The sequence below is a fragment of the Ascidiella aspersa genome, chromosome 7 (genome assembly GCF_963924565.1).
Source record: "Ascidiella aspersa chromosome 7, kaAscAspe10.2, whole genome shotgun sequence".
Taxonomy (NCBI): domain Eukaryota; kingdom Metazoa; phylum Chordata; class Ascidiacea; order Phlebobranchia; family Ascidiidae; genus Ascidiella; species Ascidiella aspersa.
Window position 1 is genome coordinate 15,700,966 of NC_139453.1, and position 19,662 is coordinate 15,720,627.

Consider the following 19,662-nt stretch of genomic DNA (forward strand, 5'->3'; position numbering starts at 1 on the left):
TTTCAAACTTCAGGTGTGCAAAAAAACGTGATTGCACACCTCAAGGAGCTTCACACCCGAGATCCAAAAAGTTTAGAAACCTCGGCTGGAAATCAACTCAATTAAAACAATGAAGCAAAAAAATCAAAGTGCACTGTTCTGATCTATAGAAGACAGTATATATAGCTAAATAAAATATGGAGGACAAAAATAGTTGTTATAAGCAATTTAGTGATATCCACACTGGTAGAGTTGATTTGAAAGCCACCAAAAAAATTTATATGGTATATAGCAGCCAAATTCAAGATTTGCAAATTATATTAAAATACCCCTACTTTCCTTTTGACCTGGGATATTTAAACATACTGAATCAAAGCTACTTGGTAAAACTAGTAACCCTCACCAGTTCTTTACCTGTTTTTCTAATGCACCAATAAATATAGTAAATGACCAAGTAAAGAAGTATATATATAAGCATAATCTCCTTATCAGGAGAGTATAGCTTATTGATATTTATACAATAAAAAACTCTTTAACTACAGAAAGTAATTTACTTTTGAAAGCTCTATCAGCTGATGTTTTTAAACTATTAAGTAACGCAAATTCTGGTTCAACAAAAACAATTCGAATAGTATATATATTGAAAATAAATTGAGTTTGAAAACTTTGTTCTACCATCAAACCCGGTATGTTTAATAGTCTGCAAGAGACCCATTTACTGTCAAAGCACCCTATTCGGTTAACTGTCTATATAGGCACGATTGACAATATAAATTTATTTTATTATTACAGTAAATGTATAACACAGGTTTAAAATGTCCACCCCTACCTGCCCTAATAGTGATATTGCAACAAAAACTGTCAAAGAATATGCATTCTTCTTCACTAAGATGCATGTTGATAAGAATGTAAGTAAAGCAGTCAACCACAGATATTTAAAATTAAATTTGAAACTAAGGGGAAGATTTTATGTTTTGTTGTATATTTATATAACCTACAAAGAATATTGCTTTTTTTGGCTTGATTTACGTAACTGAATGTATTTAGTATCTGACTTTGTTATAAAGGTATTTATTTTCTTCAGTTGGATTTTGTGGATGAAAGCATAGAAACAGTTTTAACCAGACTTGATGAATTGTATGGAATGTTGGAAATGGTAATCTAATATTTTACTATATAAATTAGATACAATAAGACTGTTCACATTATTTTCCTATTCTTATGTTGTTAATATAACAGTTGTTTTTGTACAAAATTTCATACAATGCTTCAAGGTTGACTACATTTTTCTTGTTTAACAGAATGATGGTTATACCTTATATAAGACTTATTGAACTTAACGACATAGAACTGGTATTACATTTTTGGCCATTGCCTTTCTTTGTTTTCTATATTTCTCCATGTTTCGAAACACTTACTAAACCTTTTTATAAAGAAAGAGAATAGTTTTAAAAAAGAGCAAATCAACCCATTAAGAAAAAGTTTTAAATACCCAAATTGATATACGCCAAAGTGCAAAAAATGAAAATACCATGTGAACTACAATGCCGCATGTGTATGTGTGTGTAAAGGGCCACATGCAGCTTTTAAACCACATACTCACATCAACCTCTCTCATGATAGAATGCTGAGATTTTCCATAATCCTGTATTTTATTGAGATCTTTATTTGTTTAAAGTGTGAAAAAAATATGAGAACAAGGTTTAACATATATTTTCTTTAATTTAAGATGGAATTACTCTATAGCTAGTCACAAGCGAAGGGCTGAATATAACATTTAAAAATGATCATACTGCATGTGAGATACAGCGCCCAGTGTGTCTTCTTTTTGTTGGCCAAACATATGTTCCTGTAAATATAAAAAATTATTTATGTGTTAAAACAACTGTTTTTGTTAAACAGTCTAAATGTTAATGATACCTATGAGCAAGAATATTTCTTTTACATTTTAGCCTCTCTATATAATATGAAAGTTGTCTTTCATGTGCAAGTGTTTTAGCTATGCTCTACAAATTAATCTTTTTACTGTTGTTTACTAGATTCGTGATGATAATGGCAAAGTTATTAATGAGCTGATACCTCTAGTAGCTGCTAAAATTCAGAGTCTAGATCCTGTTTTTCAAAGAATTGATAAGCTTGAGGTAGTGTATTCTGTATAAACATTCTAAAAGTACATCTCAATATGCAGTTTTAAATAAGAAAGCAACCAAACACAAAAAATATTTGTTTACAAATTTCTATATAAAGGATCAAATTCAGATGTGCCATGTTAGGCTGTATACATAATATACATCTTGTCAAACTAAAAATTAAATTCAACATTTGACATCATTACATTTAATTCATGCTTCTTTAGGTCGAAGGGGTCTGATAAGGGTAGGGATGTTCAATGTAGAATATTGAATCCCATCTGGATTCGAATCCAATTCTGCCGTTTATTTCGGGTAATTGGAACCGATATAATTTAATGTTTTACCGCTGATTGTTGCGCCTAATTGTACAAACGCGTGTGGTATGTTGGCTTGTCGCTGCTTGCTTTAAATGTAACCTGGTAGTGCAGTGTCAATGTTTTTTTCGGGCGACCAATTACTTCGCGTCTCGCGATAACGTTCGTCTAATAATTAAGTGTCAATCAAGCATTATTGGGCGAGCGACTAACGTGTAATGCCAGGTGCAGAGTTCGCAATTTCCCTAAATGCGTTCAAGTTGCAAAAGTAACATTACATTGCAAAACGTGCTGGCCGTCGACATAATGCGCTATAGGGTTACTTAAGGTCAACTTTAGGCCAATATTCAGTGAGGTTATGGAGTTATTCACAGGGTAATTGTCAAGTATTCCTTATGTCAATAGTAACTTTGTATTCTTTGCAGTACATTATTTGACTGCATAACAGATCATGTTAGTCAAAACAGAAGCACTAACACCCAACAATGCTTTAAAAAACAGGACCGAATTGCTAAAGAGTTCTGTGTGCAGTGTTGCATTGTACTCACTATTGGCAAATATATAAGTTTTACAACTTGTACAGTTTACACAACTGCTTCAAATGACAGTTGTTAAGAATGTTAAACGTATGGGAGATTTTTTTATTATAATGTACACATGTTAGCAAATTGTTTGGGCGATTTATTGTTGTGATTGTGGGCCCTGTAGGGTAGATTAAGATTAATCCCTTTCCCAAACAAAATCAAGGTTAAATAATTTAATAAAAATATACTAGGATTCGCTATTCTGGATTCGTTATTCTAGATTCGAAACCTATTATTCTAGAATATCTTGGTATTCTACTTTGAACATCCCTAGATAAGGGTCCTAAATAGTGTAGAGAAATCAGGTGGCACTGTATAAAGACAAATTGTATTTGATTCTCGACAAGCTTTCGCACAACCGTGCTTCATCAGGTCAAAGTATAAAATAATTTTATACTTTGACCTGATGAAGCACGGTTGTGCGAAAGCTTGTCGAGAATCAAATACAATTTGTCTTTATACAGTGCCACCTGATTTCTCTATTTAGAATTAGGACAAATACGGCCATATACAAAGATTACTAAATAGTGTAGTTTCATTGTCCGTCCATCTGTGCTAACTGACTATGATTGGAAATTCATTAAGCACGAGGGGCACACAACGAGCTTCAATAGTAACTAATAGTGTTAAATCAATTAACTACATTATTTTACAGCTATGTAAAAAGTTTTGGGCCACCTAATAAAAAGTAAAAAGGCTGATAAACTAAAAGTTTGGAAGGCCCTGGTTTAACAGAAGCAAGACTTGCATTTATCCAAGCGTCTAGAGTAGTGGTTCTCAAACTGGGGTCCGCGAAACAATTTTCTGGGACCGCGAAGCACTTAACAAAAAAATCAACACGACGCTCCGGAAGAAGAAAAATTTTTGTGGAATAAAATTTTCAGGCAATTTACTTTTCAAAACCAAGCTGATTAGTTGTTCATTCACGTTATTGCACGCTTGAAGTTGAATCGTCCATTGTGACGTCATAGTGTAGCTTGTTGCGCTGCCAATGTGGGCAGTATGGTTACGGTTTTAAAACTGTTCATTGTTGCTAGACTCAAATATAGTGATTCGTTAATTAGAGGTTAACATAACTGATAGCAAAGAAGCAAGTGCACCAGTCTCTTTGATACAATTAAAAACAATGTGTTATTTTGAGTTTATTTGTGTATATTTTTAAGTACCATGAGCAATTAAAAAATTGCTGGGGGACCGTTGCATAATTTTTTAACAAAAGTTTGAGAACCACTGGTCTAGAGCTTATAATAATCAAACAAAATATGATTTTTTTGTCTTAATGTATTTGAAAACTTTGTAAAGAAACTATTTTGTTTCCAATTGATGAAGGTCAATAGTAAACAAAGTGCATTTCCTGTGTAACTTGCGATTTGCTTATCTTATTTTTGCATCAGCAAACTTGTTTATTAAATCATGATTTTTTTATTTTTAGGCATTTGTTGAAATGGTGTCTCAGAATGTTCGTGAATATGAACGTCAAGTATCACTGAAGGAAAAGGAGTTCAGTTCAATTGCCTCATTAAAAAAAACTATTGGTGGATTTTCATTTATGGGCTTAAGGAAGGTTTGCTCAATGTTTTGTTTCCATTTATAACATCTTTTTCTGCTCATTATAAAGCTTAGTGTTTCAAATATGACTACTGGGTTTACTTCTGATAAAAAGAGAGTTCGATTTTATGCCAACTCATTAGAATCTGGATCACGCAGGTTTTGCGCCTTCAAAGCGGTAACAAACAAACTTTCTATGGTAGATAAGATAAAATTATTTTTGTTCTTATTTTGTTGTGAGATTTTTTAATGATAAAGTGTTCAAAGTTGGCCATTAACTGGACCAACCTAACTAGCTGAATAGGTGTCAATTTTTTTAAAGGAGCCTGGCTAATCATGTTGGTTTCTTTTTTTTAGAAGACTGATGTCCCCATATCACCGTCACCTCAGCGTAACTACAGTCCTCCACCAATATTTTCTACTCGCGACTACTTTAACACCAACTAAAAAAAGATTTAACTTAAATAAAATTCATTGTATGAATTTCCTTAGGAACTGTTTAATTATGGTTTACTTGCAATATATGCTGTGTTCATTAACTATGCATGCTTTTAAGATCTTGTTAATATTTGTACTTAACCATGCTTTAAAACAGTGGTTCTTAAGATGTCATGTGAATCTTAAGAAAATTGTGGAAGAATATTGTGACTGTCATATCTTACATCCACTCTTTTCCATATTAAATAATTATTTTTTTAGTTTTAAAAAGCATAATAGGTTTGAGCAAAATGGTTTCTTTGGAAACCAAGTTGAATGTTGTGGAACTAAAATACTACAAGGAGGTTCAGACCAAAAAGGGCTGTGAACCACTGCTTTAAACTAAAGCAATCCATTTTACTTTCTGTGTTTGCTTTGAGCTGTATTATTTCATATTTGGTCAATTTTAAATAGGAACAAAGCAGCAATGTTTTTTAATACTGTGATCTTATTGTGTGCTGCATAATCTGTTGTTTTAATTCCAGAATATTGTTATATATTTTATTGGGTACATTTTCTTTCACTTTTGTTTTACTACAGGTGTGTACAACACACATCCTGTAACCTTTCAATAAGTTTTGATAATTTTAATACCTTTTTTAAATAATCTTTTACGATGTAAATCTATTTATTAACATTTATTCGTTTTTTATGTTTTTGTTTATTTTAAGGAAATGTATTACCCGAAAGCACTATACAGCCTATGGCATGTTGTGCTACATGAACCATAGACCCTACAAAGTGCAATATCTGTTACATTATACACTACAAATACTGTTATATTGTTTTACATTCTACACTATAAATACCTTATTTTGTTTCACATTATAAATATTGTTGTTTTGAGCAACATGGGGATTTCTTCTAAGTGCGTAATGAATAATGTATCCTATTGGGATTTAAACTGGGTTTCAGCTGTATGTTTGTTCAAGAGTTCGCTCAAGAGCAACAGGTGTTTTTGAAGATTTATTGTTTTATAACATCACATTATGATGTATCTTTGTCATGTCATTCATACTTAGCAATCAGTGTGCAGAATGCGACTTTTTCTTGTTGTGCTATTTTACATTTTGAGTTGTGCAGGCTTGCTTTATACAAAGGTTTTGATATGCCATGTACCCTGTACAGCTCTGTAATTCTGCATGATAGTATTTAGTGAGCCAAGTAGTAAAATGGATGTTTGCTAGTAAGTCTGTTACAGATGTCATAACAAAGCCAAGGGATTGCTGCAACAATTAATTAGCCTCAAATGTACAATCACCAGACAAGTGTTTTTCTATTTTCTCTATTAATTGATAAGTTTGTTAGTTAACGCATATCATTGTTGGCATTTTTTTAAATTGTCAGTAAATTTATTTCTGAATTTGTTTCATTTCAGGATGTTAAATTAGCCATCTAAATGTGTTCTAGACTGACTAATTTATGTTGTGACCTAATAGAAGAGCATTTTGGGAAAATAGTATCTAATGTAGGAAGATGCATCATTCAAAATGGTTGGGTACCACTACGGGGTATCACACAAAGCACAAACCTAAAGAGTGATTTGGTGAGTAATTAAGGTATTTGGAGTCACATGTCTGCCTTGAATTTGATGTTACATTAAATAAATACGTTATTTGATTAGCAAATCCAACTAAAATAATTAGAGAAATCAGATAAATTGCTTATTTATTGTTAAAATTTTCACCTATTCTACTAGCCAAACTATTTAATTTTCACCAGATATTATGTTAAAAAATTAACAAAAAATAAAATATTTTAAAAAATATCAGATTGTTCTTTTCTGATAAACTTTATGAGATTTTCTAAGTGCACTTAAAGCACCATTTTGAACTGATTTTGTACACTGCCCCTGTTTAGAACTAGAATAGATTATTCTCTTCTATAAATATCCCAGAGGATGTTTTTTTCAGTGAACCATTTTTTACTTTAGGTTAGGAAATCGTTATGTGTTCTAATTCAACACAAGCTGGTTGCATTCCATCTATATAAAGGCAATATTGTGGAGTATCGGTGTGACATAGATCATGTTTTAAAGATGATTTTATATCCCAAGATGGTTCACACTGCTAAACTTCTGTATGGTGATATTGCTGAATTAATAATAGAGGAAGTATTGCACCATGGCATGGTTAGTATCCTAAATACATCAAGAAAGTGTTTTATAAATGACTTGCTTATATTGTTTAAAAAAATTACAGTAAATAATATTGATGTTTTAAATTATTAATTTTGTATTTAATCTATAGATTTTGATGAGTTCTGTCATTAAACTTGTTATTGAAAGAACAAATGTGGAAAAGAAAGATGTAAATATAAGAAATAAAGCAGTAACTGCATTTGATCAGCTTGTCAATACACATTTTCTTATGCGGCAAGTGACACTTTTTTTGCTAATGCATAATGTACATGTTCCATTGTGTACCATGGATTGATGCCTCTATTGCGTTGCTTCTCTAGAAAGTTCAAGTTAAAAAAGGAAACTTTGTTATATTATTAAAATTATATCTTGCAAATTTAACCCATAGCATGCACAAGTGAATAAAATCTTGTGCATGAGCCAAAAATCAGTGCAAAAAGTGCAATTATTACACAGATAAGTGCCCAAGGTATCCTTTTTGAGAAGACTTTTTTTTACCTCATTTTTTTCGGTTTGCTAACATCAATTTTAAGGTCTGCGAAAGACCTAGCTGCACCACTGCTTTGTAGAATTTTAATAACATGCCTTTCCTTTGATGTCAAATTTTAGCAGTTTACTTAGCTGGCAAATTTTATCATAACTTTAAATAGAATATAAAATTAAAACTAGAGATAGCCCGATATATCGGTTTAACGATAATATAGACTGTTATTTTGCTTCTACCGATGTATTGGTTGTATAAATTTTGGCCGATAATTACTATGAAAATAGGATATCGTTTTTCCTGGTAAACAAATATTTTATTTTTTATGCAATTTTTTTGTATTTTTTATCATGCCAATTTAATATCCAAAATAAGAGTTTAATAAATATAGGTAGATAAACTAATATGTTATTTTTTTTCAATTAATTTAAATTTTGACTATATTCAAGGTATATAAAAAATCAGTATCCGTATGGAGTATTGGTTTGCAAAAATGGTAAAAATTGGGTATCGATATCTGTCTGAAAAAGTTAAATATGTTGACCAATAATCAAAACACATTAAAAAAAAAATTACTAAAAGATACAATGAGGTTATCGGACCAATAATGCTATATATTTTTGTCAAAGTATGTCAGAGGTTGATAGTGAGCTCTTTTGACAAAAATGTATTTTTATTTTATTTGCAATTAGAATGAATAAACTAATTGAGTCAATTTTTGTAAAAAAATCACGTCAAATAAAACAAATTAGGACATTTTTCACAAATAATTCAACTAAAACCAGCGTTTTTGTTCACAATTATATAAAATAATTAATTTGTGTATTTTTGGTTCTCACGGAGTTCCAGCAAAACTAATTTGTACTCTTTTTTAATTGGAACACCTTTATGCACATAACTTAAATAAAACTAATTTGAGATCTTTTTTGTTTGCATGTTGTTCAAATAAAAGTATTTGGGGCACTTTTGTATTTGTATGTAGCTCGAAAATACTAATTTAGGCACTTTTTGTTTGTTTGTACCAGCCTAAAACTAACTTGGTTAAGCTAAAATAAAAGTAATTTTGGTGCACTTTTATTCAAACTTAGCTAAAATATAAATAAATTTTGAAACTTTGGTGAAGTAAAAAAATAGGTTGAATAATTTGCAAAAAGTTATCTTGCATACTTCCTTTAAAAAAGTGTGCAAGATTCTCAAAACTGGATAGCAATTATTTTTAACAGCCTTAAATTTATGTACCTAAAGTTAATTTTGCTAGCGCTGCTTAGTTTCATAGGCCTTACATTTGTTGTTTATAGAGAGCCAATGCTAATGCATTCTGAGGAAGATTCAGCATCTGTCCCTGTGGTTCCTTCGTTTGAACATGAAGAAAAATACATGTACACTGTTCCCATCTTAACAGAAGCAAGTAAATGTCTTGTTTTCAGCTTTTTTTTAAATAAAAACAATGTATTATAGCACAGAATAATAAGTGTTGAAAGTTCATAAAAACTTTTTTGAGGAAAAACATGTTAATAAATTTAACTCGCTAAGAAGTATCCCTATTTTTCACTTTGTCTGGGAGAAAATTAGGAGCAGGTGTTTCTGAACTAATTTGTTTAATTTTGAGGTCTATGTATCAACCAAACAAAGTTCCAGCTCATCTAGTATGGGGGAACTGCCATTTTGGATTTTCAAGCCTTTTTGAGAAATATGACGTTTTTGTTTTCCCCACATGCTTTCTATATCTGTGATTATGGCCTTTTACATAGGGCCACTTTTGTGCTTATTAAAGCATAAATGTAAAAATAAAATTTATAGGCTTGTAAGTTACTTTATTTTCTCATTTGATATGACTTCTAGTAGGATTCAAATAAGTTTGAAGATACAGTTTAAATTTCTTGTTTATTTAATTGCATTAGTTTTTGTCAAATGTTTGCAGCATAGTTTGTAAAATCATTTAAGCAGAAAGAAAAATAAATTAACTTGTATAGAAAACCTTTATCGGATTTTGCTGCAAATTGTCTTGTTTGAAAAAGCATACAAAAAACATTTTTACGCTGTTGTTTCGTTTGAGCCATGATTTTGCATTATTCCGGGCTAGATTTTGGGGCAGATGTTGGTCAGCCAGTATATTGTTTGGTCGTCCAAATTCTTCAGACCACGCACTCCATGCGGTGCTCGTAGAATTCTGCAATCCTCAATGATGTGATCTACGGTTTGTTCCTCCGCACTCGCAGTCTCCTGTCGGGGCCAGGCCCCGGCCCCATTTGTACATTGTTGAGCAAAAACGCCCCACACCTGTTCTCAACCGGTTAAGCCTAACCCATGAAGCTCTAGGTAGAGACATTCCTGTGGGTAGGGATCCAGCATCTGGGATGAAGTTTTGAAGGCGGTTGTTGGCTGAATGCCACTCCATGTTCCATGTATGGTTCGTCCAGTGGGTCGCGGTGGTACCAAGCTCGTCAAGGGTATTCGTTAGCTTCAAAGCAGCTTGCATGAATGGGCGTCGCCACTTAAGGCTGGGTACTCCCTTTGGAGGAAAGGCCAACACGGTGTGAAGCAGATGGTTAGGATCAAGTGCCCGACGGACAAGGTGTAAAGTTGCTCCTTTGCGGTGAAGATCAGCCGGTGGAATACCTGCAAGGATTGGCAGAAAGGTCGTTGGGGTTGGCCTCAGACAACCTGTGACAATACGCAAGGCTTCGTTAAGAGCTGTGTCGATGAGGTGAGTGTGAGCACTGCGACACCAGGCAGGTGCACAGTACTCAGCGGTTGAGTAAACCAGGGCCAGAGTTGCATATCTTGTGTGAGGGTTGCCTCCAACGACCGCCAGTCCCCAGAGGAATGCAAAATGGCTAAGTCGTCAGCATAAGCATACTTTTTTGAGGTCATTTCGGGCAAGTCGTAAGTGTAGATATTGTATAGCAGAGGTGCCAGGACTGAGCCTTGTGGTACGCCGTTCTTGAGGCGCCGCAGTCGACTCAGCTTGCCGTTTCCTGTTGTCAGAGTGAAACTCCGGTTCGAGATAAGCTCCAAAATCATGCGGACCATGTGCCTGTCGGGAAGCAGACGAAGAAGCTTGCATGTAAGGCCGCGGTGCCAGACGGTATCGTAGGCGGCTGTAAGGTTAATAAATACAGCCCCGGCCTTTTTCTTAGCTGCAAAACTGTCCTCGATGTCCTGCGTGATTAAGGTTACCTGATCTGCCGTTGATCTCCCGCGCCGAAAACCCGCTTGCTCCCGTGGAAGAAGTGGGTCAATATTTGGTTCAACACACGCGTAAATAAGCCTTTCGAGGATCTTAAAGGGAATACAGAGCAAGGATATGGGACGGTAGCTTTTAGGATCTTCTGGTGGTTTGTTCGGTTTAGGAATCGCAACCACGAATGACCTTCTCCAGATTTTCGGTATTCTGAGGCGGTGCAGACACGATGACAAAAATCACGCAGCCATGTTTTCATAGCAGTTCCGGCATGATGTATCATCTCTGCAAAAATTGAATCGGGACCTGGCGCCTTTCCGGATTTTAAACGCCCGAGAGCGGTATCGAACTCGTCCATTGTAAATGGGCCAGACGTGCTACCACAGTCTACCTCATCCAACTTCCAGAGGTTGGACACTTCTTTCGCGACAAGTCGGGCAGACTTACGGTCGCCATTGGACATTCCATTCCTGACAAGTTGTGATGCGATGGAGTTGGCTAAGATTGGACACTGGTGTGGAGGTTTTCTAGCTCTGCCTGTTAGATTGTTGGAAGTGCTCCATGCCTTTCGACTTGAGTGTGCGAAGTCGATGGTTTGGACAACCTTTTCCCAGCGCTCTTGCCTTTGGTCAAGATATATCATAAGATCCGATGCGGCACTGTCAGTAGCAGGACCGTTCAATGCTTCTAAGAAGGGGGTGTACAGGAGTTGGCACTTATCGTTCCAGCAGGGTACGTAACCATTTCGTCGGCCACGAGGGATGGTTTGTTTAGCTGTGGATATTACGGCATTGCAGAAAACTTGGTAGGCCAATGTCAACGTTGGGGCTGGTGGGAGGCAGTAGTTCTTTGGTGACTTCATTTGTGAGAATGCTGTAACGATTCCAGTTCGCCTTACGGAAGTTCCAGCGTTTCACCGGCCCGGAGGGCACATTCATAGATAGCTTGAATGCGGTGATCAACGATGGACGGTGTTGTGATCTTGGGAATTTCTCGAGCAAACATCTGTCCGGAATCGAGTTGTTAGGTTCAGCACCCACAAAAGCCAGATCAGGGTTTGTCCCCGTACCCCATCGACCAGAGAAAAAACTGGCAACATCTTTGGGATTGTAGAGCATGACTAGGTCGTTGTTAGATGCCCATGTAGCTAGGTGCTCGCCGGATTTACTAGTGGCAGCATACCCCAGTCGGTGTGCTGGCAGTTGAAGTCGCCAGCGTACAAGCTAGGACGTGTGAACACTGGGATAGACGTAAGTGTTAAATGTGTGGGAGGAGGTTTGTATACATTTATAATATTGTATCCACCAACATCCACACACAGCCACTCAATATCTGATTCGAGCGTTGATTGCCCGAGAAGAGACCAACTTAAAGTATCGTGGACAAACGTGGCTATGCCGTGCGTCTTGCTAAGGGTTGACCCAGCTAGTTTAAAGCTTGGAATCACTAGCTTTTCTTCTTTGTCGCAGTGCGTTTCCTGAAGAAGGATGACCAGGACTTTATGTTTATAGACTAGTTGTTCAACAACGCTAATCTTGCTAGCGGTAAGTCCTTCTATGTTCAACTGCAAAATGGTGGGTCGTAGGTACTTTTCGGCAGCAGTCTTGCCACCGCGCCTTAAAAAGGGCATTTTCCTCTCCACCTTGCGTTGAACAGTTTTAGGCCTGGTTTGGGCTCTATGTTTGCAACTTTCGTTCTTCATTGTTTGGCCATGAATTAACAGGGAGGACCACGTGAAGGTAGTTGCATCCCCCCCCCCCCCATTTTTACACTAAATATAGGTTTAAATTTAAAACATTGTGTGCACTTAAATCACTGTTTTATATGACTTAGAAGTAATTGACTTTTGAAATAATTTAAATTTTAAAATGACTTGCTTACTTCACCGAAAGTTGGCTTTAATCAGAATTTGGTTTAATTCTGACATAGATGTTACTCCAACTTAATCAAATCAAAGTAAGAGTAAAACAAGTTAAAAGTACAAAACAAAACCGATAAAATGTAGCTAGAGTGTCCAATTTCTGCAAGCACTTAACTTGTTAATACAGACAGTAGACCGACACAAAGCATGTGCCATGTGGTGCGCCTCTAAGCTGGTCGAGGCTTGGCATTAACATAGGTTGAGTGTAGAGCGGCGCTATTTTAAAAATCCCAAATGGCCACTTGTCCTAGGTCAGATTGGCTGAAACTTTTCTTTGGTTGATATATAGACCTCAAATAAATCAAATCAGTTGTAAAATACTTGTTTCTAATTTTTTTCCAGATCAGCCCTATTTTGGCTTAAAATAGGGATACTAAAGTCTTGCATCTATTTTTGATAAAAAATTTTATCGTAAGTCCTTCTATGTATAAAGGTCCTAAATTGGACTGCCTAAATATAATGATTAGGTGATAAAAGTATCTATAGGTATGCCATTATTAGATCGTTTGTTACATCATTTGTTTGGATTTAAACAGTGTAAAAATTGTTCAACTAAATTAAAAGATTACTACACATTTGTATAACTTTGTTGTTGTATTTTTTTTCCTTTTTTGTAAATCGCAGTATTTTATCTTTCGTTTCCTAAAAGGTATTGGTAAACTTTGCGGTGCTAAGCATAGCTTATATTATAGGAGCAAAATATTCATTTTTATTTGTAAACCAATTAGGCTAAGTGTTAGTTTTCAATTTGCAGTAGGCTACTTTATTTTCGTAACAAAATGTATGTTACATCAATCCTATTGACTAGTTTATTTATTGTGAAGGCTTAAAGCGAAAACATATCAAAAGTGATGCTGATGAACCTAAAGCAAAACGACCAAAAACAGAAGGAGTCTCCCCATCATCGGTATTCTAAAATCTAAAGCATTTGTATTCTTCTGTAATATGCCGCCAAAGAATAATTTTCTCTATAATTTCTCTATAAAGAATTCTGTGATTTGTGAGTTGCGTTATTAATTCGCCAGGGTCTCTGTGACACTTCTTCATCAGAGGACGCCGGAATTTACTGGAGCGTCAATTTGGATCGCTTTAGCCAGTACTTTCGCGACCAAGGCATTGTTTCCGCGGTCAGCAACCGCTTCGGAGCCGGGTGTGGGGAGATAGTGCGCGCCATGTTACGCATCAGCGAGGTTACCACTGCAGCCACGGCCTTGCGCACCGAACCCATCACGCCTGCAGAAGTCGCTAGAAATCTACCTCTGGGTACTCAGATGTCGGTCAAGGTGATCGCTTTTTCGCAGGAATTGTTTTAAAGTGTTTAATATGATTAGCGACTCTCAGATATAAATATCAGCTGTTATCTGCGTCATTCCGCAATGTGAAACATTATTATATTAAGTTTATATATTTGTCTAATTTATTCTAGAGTTAAATCGTATTCGAAAATTATTTGGCTTTACTACCATATTAGAGGTTATATGTATATTGTGATAGTCAGTATAGGTAAGTGGGTTTCACAATATATGTATATTAATGAAGCACATCGAGCAGCATTTACGCTTGGTTGCCAACGATGACTCGAGGATGCTAGAACAAGTAGGAGAGAGTGGTTCACTTGGTGCGTACGTCATCAACCTCAAAAAGTGTGCCAGGACCTTGGCAACGGGCACTGTGTTGTCATATGTACAAGAGCGGTATGGTGGTGTTGGCGCCTTAAGGTTTAATTTACACAGTGTGTTAAAGCAGTGTATTACCAATACAATTTATTTTATTTTAATAAAGCCCTAGGCAATATAAAATACGTTACGCCAAATATTGCTACCTATACTCTACAGAATTCTGGGGCTGCTAGCGTTCTGAAGTTCAGAAATATTCACTAAAGAAAGCTCCAAATTAGCGGGAGCCAAACGTTGTTACCTAGAGGACCCATTATCTTCCTTAAGCATTTTAAATATGATCATATATTAAAAATATGTTTTCGTGTCCAGCGGACCCTAGTGTGAGAAGCACTTGCGAGTTAATAGATGGATAAAAGTTGATTCATTTTTTGGGGAAAGTCTGTAAATCTTCTTAATTATTGGACCCTGATAAAAAAGGCAACTTGGAGGACTAAAAGGCAGTTAGTTTTTAAACATTATGTATTTTTTGTCAGATTTGGAAGCAAGTGTTGCCGTATATTTCGTCTACTTTTATTAAAACAACATCTTGAACAAAAGCAAGTAGAAGAACTGGCCATGATCCCTAGTAAAGAGGCCAAGGGTCACCTCTATCAGGTTGGAGTTGTTTAAAGTTGTTGCAGAACGTTTTAAATATAATCAAAATAAATAGCTCCTAATAAAGAATATTCCGTTTTAATATGTTTCCATGTTTCCCAATTCTATATTTTATATGACACGCTCAAATATTGAAACGAAAAAATATAGTAATAATCCATCGTCATGTACAGATGTTGTCGGAGAATTTCTTAGTCATGCAAGAAATCCCGCGAACCCCGGACCACGCACCTTCGAGAACTTTCTACCTGTATGGTGTTGATCTGCAAAGGGTTTCCAGGATGCTGCTCGTAAGATCATACAAAGTAAGAGAATTTTTACAACCTTTAAAAGCCCCTTACATTGTCCATTGCAATTAATATTGATACTGTTTACAACTCCCCCAATTCAATCAACGTTTAAACTGCATCGGGTTTACTAAATTTCGTATACCAGAAAAAACAGTGTGAACAGCGCATTATTCCTTTTGCTGTTGGATTCACATATAAAACATCACCGACGTCTCTTTATTTATGAGCTGCGAGTGCTCGTGACGTCCGTGCTTGCTGTTACACTCGAGGTAGCGATATGACGTTCATAGCTGTACAAACACTCTGTGATTAGAACGACTGGCATTTCTTGTTCTAAGTTTAGCCGACGCCATAAGAGAGTATCCCCGTAATGTTTACGAATGAATTATATTTATACTTTTGCAAAAATATGAAAAGGCGATGTTTTTTATTTATCAAACCCTCTTAACACATAGACGCTCAGCAACTTGATTCAGCGACGAAAATTCTGCACCAAGCAAAATAAAAGATTGTTGGAAAAGAAAAACAGAGTTGCCGCTATTAAGGTAGTATTGTATTGCAATAATGCAACTTTTTGATGAGTAATCCTAAAAAGTATAAGCCTATAGTGACGACTGAAATGCGTGAACAAGTTGTTGTGAAGCCTCATTGACCAACGATTACCCACATCTTAGTGCACTGAATACATGAAGTCTGACCGAAACCATGGATCAATCAGCAAAAGCACCTATTAGCACTTTACCGGACGTAAGACATAAAACCGAAATTGAATAATATTAACGTTGGAAAACCAAAAATTCACAATAAGATCAAAGTTAACTACTGCTTTAGGAAAATTAATAAAAATAACATTTAAAAATTTTACCCTTTTACCTAACTCCAAACCCCACCGATCGACTTATATAATAGAGCAGCGTTTCTCAACCGGTGCGCCGCGGCGCACTGGTGCACCGTTGAAGGTTGCCAGGTGCGCCGCGAGCAAAAGGAAAAATATTGTGATATGTAAAACATGTATGTTTTACTTTCCTATTGAGCTTAGCTCATTGATTCCATAGAAATCACAATAAGACCTTCAAAGTAACAGCAACTAATAAATCTAAAATACCATAGTGGTAAGACCATCGACATAATAACGCCAAATTCGCAGTAATGACCACGACAGAATAAGATATTAAATAGTCTAGATAAGACCTAAGCATGTCGAAATAAGTCCAAAAGTAATCGGAAAAAGACTTACATGGACAACATAACGTCCAAGACTGTAGGGAAAGTGTGTGGGATGATTGTGGGGACCTGTGGGGACCTGTCTGGCATTGGCCGTTTGCTGTCGACTCTTGGTCGCCGCTGTTTTGGCCCCTGTTTGGGCTTGTGGGCGGGAAGTTGGTAGGGTCGAAAATATTAGGGGAGTTAGTGATAGTTATAGGGGGGGCTATTAGGTATTAGTCCTATCTTCGCCATATTCCTAACTGACTTTCATTCGGAAGTTGCTGTTGTTCTTATTTTGGTCTCAAGGCTAGAGTTCCTTTAAAGATATGCAACTATAAAGCCTATATAACAAAAAATTGCAATAAATTTATGAGAAATACTGGTACACCTCAAAAATTTCGTGCTCGCTTCGCTCGCAAGGTGCGCCGCCTCGTTTTCAAATGTCTCTAGGTGCGCCATCAAGTAAAAAAAGGTTAAGAAACACTGTAATGGAGCGTTAAGTGTTTTCTGCAAAATATAGTTCGTAACTGACAAATAATATGACCTAGAGCACATCCTTCACCATTGAGTTTTAATCCTAAAAACTAACTTTATAGATTGTGTACCCCAAGTAATTTGTTTGGATTTTGATTTGATAGTCAAGAGTAATTGTTATACTTTTTTGTTAGTTTTTCTTAACAAATCGATGTTTTTTTATTGTTTCGACCAATTTAAATCAGCACACAATGTAAAATAAAGTTCCAAGGCCACCGTTTTCATATGCTTAGTTCTCTCTTTACAGGTTCAAGGTTAATTGTTTTTTATCACAGGAAAGTTTGCAAAATGCCGACGCTTCCCAGCTAGAGGAGATTGAAGACATAATTAGCGCGAGCGAGCAAGCACAACTGTCCAAGTTTGGCCATTGCAACGATAAACTTCTCACTGCCCAGCTTCAAGTCATGAATACCGTTTTTATTACGCAATCATATCTCGACTCGCTTTTGGTTGATAAACAATTACCAAAATAAAACTTGTCTTTTTCGTTTTGAAAAGTTGTTGCAGTCAGATGCTAATTGCGTGATGTGTTTCGCACTTGAAAATCGAGCAGGAGTTAAGTAGCCTTGTCCACCACAGAATAAGGCAAAACGTGTTCAGGGGTCATTTTGTTTCTTAAAGTATTAAAATCATATTAAATTGCTTCCAAGTTTTTATTACTGGGTCCAGTTGTAACATTGGGACGGATCAGCGTTCTGAGAACATAATTAACTATTGTCGTAACGGCGTTCCTGTAAAACAATATCTGCCGAAACTGCGCACCAGTAAAAATATTTTCTTTTTCAGGAGACTTTGTTGTAAAATTTTAGTATTTGTTTATTTTATTTATGTAACTGCAAAAAACGTTAGCATTTATTTTTTAAATATTATTTTTTCACAGACCCCATGCGTCGAATGGCGCCTCCTAAAATGTTGTTTTTTAAAAACCGATTTTGAACTTGGTGGTAATGGTTATGTGGTTTCTGGGTTGCTGCTAAAATTTTTTTTTTTGACAATTTATTGCTATAATCCTGGAATATTTGACTAGTTTAAGCAAAGGTCCAGATACGAAGGTAGACATAATTCTTTAGGGGCATTCACTGCTGTTAAAAGTTTTAATAGTGCTGTTAAAAGTCTTAATAGTATTTTTTGTTCTGTTTTAAGACGTGAACTGATTGTAGCGTAAAGTTGTTAATCATTATTTTAGTAAACTATAGAAATATTTTGTGGTCGTCATTGGAAACTTGAATACGTACCGACCACAGTCCTCCGGTTAAGAACCTACAAAAAAAAATGTGAGCTTCGTGCTATGATTGGTTACCATAATCTTTGTATGTATTTAGATTGCTGTTGCATATTCGTGCAATGAGTCGTCCGCGAACAGCAGGTTTCTGGAAGTTTTCCTTTTTATGACGTAACTCTGGGACGTCATTTCTGAAAATTGCATGCGTTCCCGTAAGAAAAATGATTCTACTTCATTCCTGTTCTAACATAGGCCTACCGCCTACGCCAGGGGTTCTCAAACTTTTTTGAGCGCGACTCAAATCGGAGTTTTTTTACATCTCACGACCCAAGCCTCAAACACCGAAAAATGTATTTTTCTGACATGCATGAAATAGAAAAAGACACAGACAACCAGATGTAGTAGTCTACACAGATCTATGAAACAATGATTTATTATTACAAAAAAGAGTTGATTTTAACTTCTAACAATACGACCTGCAACTTATAATGAGCTAGTTGGAAGGAACAAACTTATAGCTCGCATCTAAATAAACGAACCTATAGCTCGCTTTAAAAGAAACGAACCTATATAGCTCGCATCAAAAGAAACGAAACTATAGCTCGCATCAAAAGAAACGAACCTATAGCTCGTTTGAAAGAAACGAACCTATAGCTCGGATTGAAAAAAACGAACCTATAGCTCGCATCAAAAGAAACGAAACTATAGCTCGTATCACAAGAAACGAACCTATAGCTCGGATTGAAAGAAACGAACCTATAGCTCGCATCAAAAGAAACGAAACTATAGCTCGCATCAAAAGAAACGAACCTGTAGCTCGGATTGAAAGAAACGAACCTATAGCTCGAACTGAAATGGATGAGTTTCTGCTCAGGACCTCAAGTTGCGAATAAATATTACACAATTTTCTCAATTCTAACCCCAAGTTTATCAGTGACTAAGACAGCACTATGAAAACGCTAGTCTGACAGAATTCTGAGGTGTGTGTATTACGAGCTATATATGTGTGTGATACGAGCTAGCAAAATAATCGGCGCTGGTCTACAATCCTACCACAACGCACATTTTTATTTGGGTTAGGGTGCGGGTTATCATTTGGGTTAATAAATATAATAATGCTTGACCCACCCACACCCAAACGCTAACCCTGACCCTAACTCAAACATTGTACGGCAATTTAGTAATTGTATGAACGCTGTGGTAGGATTCTAGACCAGTGCCGAATAATCTTCTAACTTAAAAAAGTTATAAACTGTGCAGCTATCGCTTACACCAGTCTTAGCAGCTTCTGTAGCTGGCTGCCATCAAACCGTTCAGAAAACCACTTATGATGCAATAATCCAGGTTGCCACATGAAATACTTATAATGCAATA

At 35.8% G+C, this 19,662-nt stretch overlaps 2 protein-coding genes across 2 annotated transcripts; both read left to right on the forward strand.

The window, feature by feature from the left end:
• The first annotated feature begins 389 nt into the window (after nt 1-389).
• Nucleotides 390-6,421, forward strand: LOC146138009 (biogenesis of lysosome-related organelles complex 1 subunit 4-like). The gene is made up of 5 exons (XM_083393320.1): nt 390-887; nt 1,064-1,135; nt 2,019-2,120; nt 4,442-4,573; nt 4,915-6,421. Exons 1-5 carry the CDS (start codon nt 795-797, stop codon nt 5,002-5,004), a joined length of 489 nt encoding a protein of 162 aa, XP_083249446.1. The 5' UTR covers nt 390-794; the 3' UTR covers nt 5,005-6,421.
• Nucleotides 6,422-8,692: 2,271 nt separating this feature from the next.
• On the forward strand, nt 8,693-17,539 carry LOC146138010 (DNA-directed RNA polymerase III subunit RPC3-like). The gene is made up of 8 exons (XM_083394499.1): nt 8,693-9,066; nt 13,588-13,670; nt 13,789-14,046; nt 14,303-14,457; nt 14,916-15,036; nt 15,210-15,341; nt 15,782-15,871; nt 17,342-17,539. The coding sequence occupies exons 1-8, from the start codon at nt 8,892-8,894 to the stop codon at nt 17,537-17,539; spliced, it is 1,212 nt and encodes a 403-aa protein (XP_083250625.1). The 5' UTR covers nt 8,693-8,891.
• Nucleotides 17,540-19,662: the final 2,123 nt, after the last annotated feature.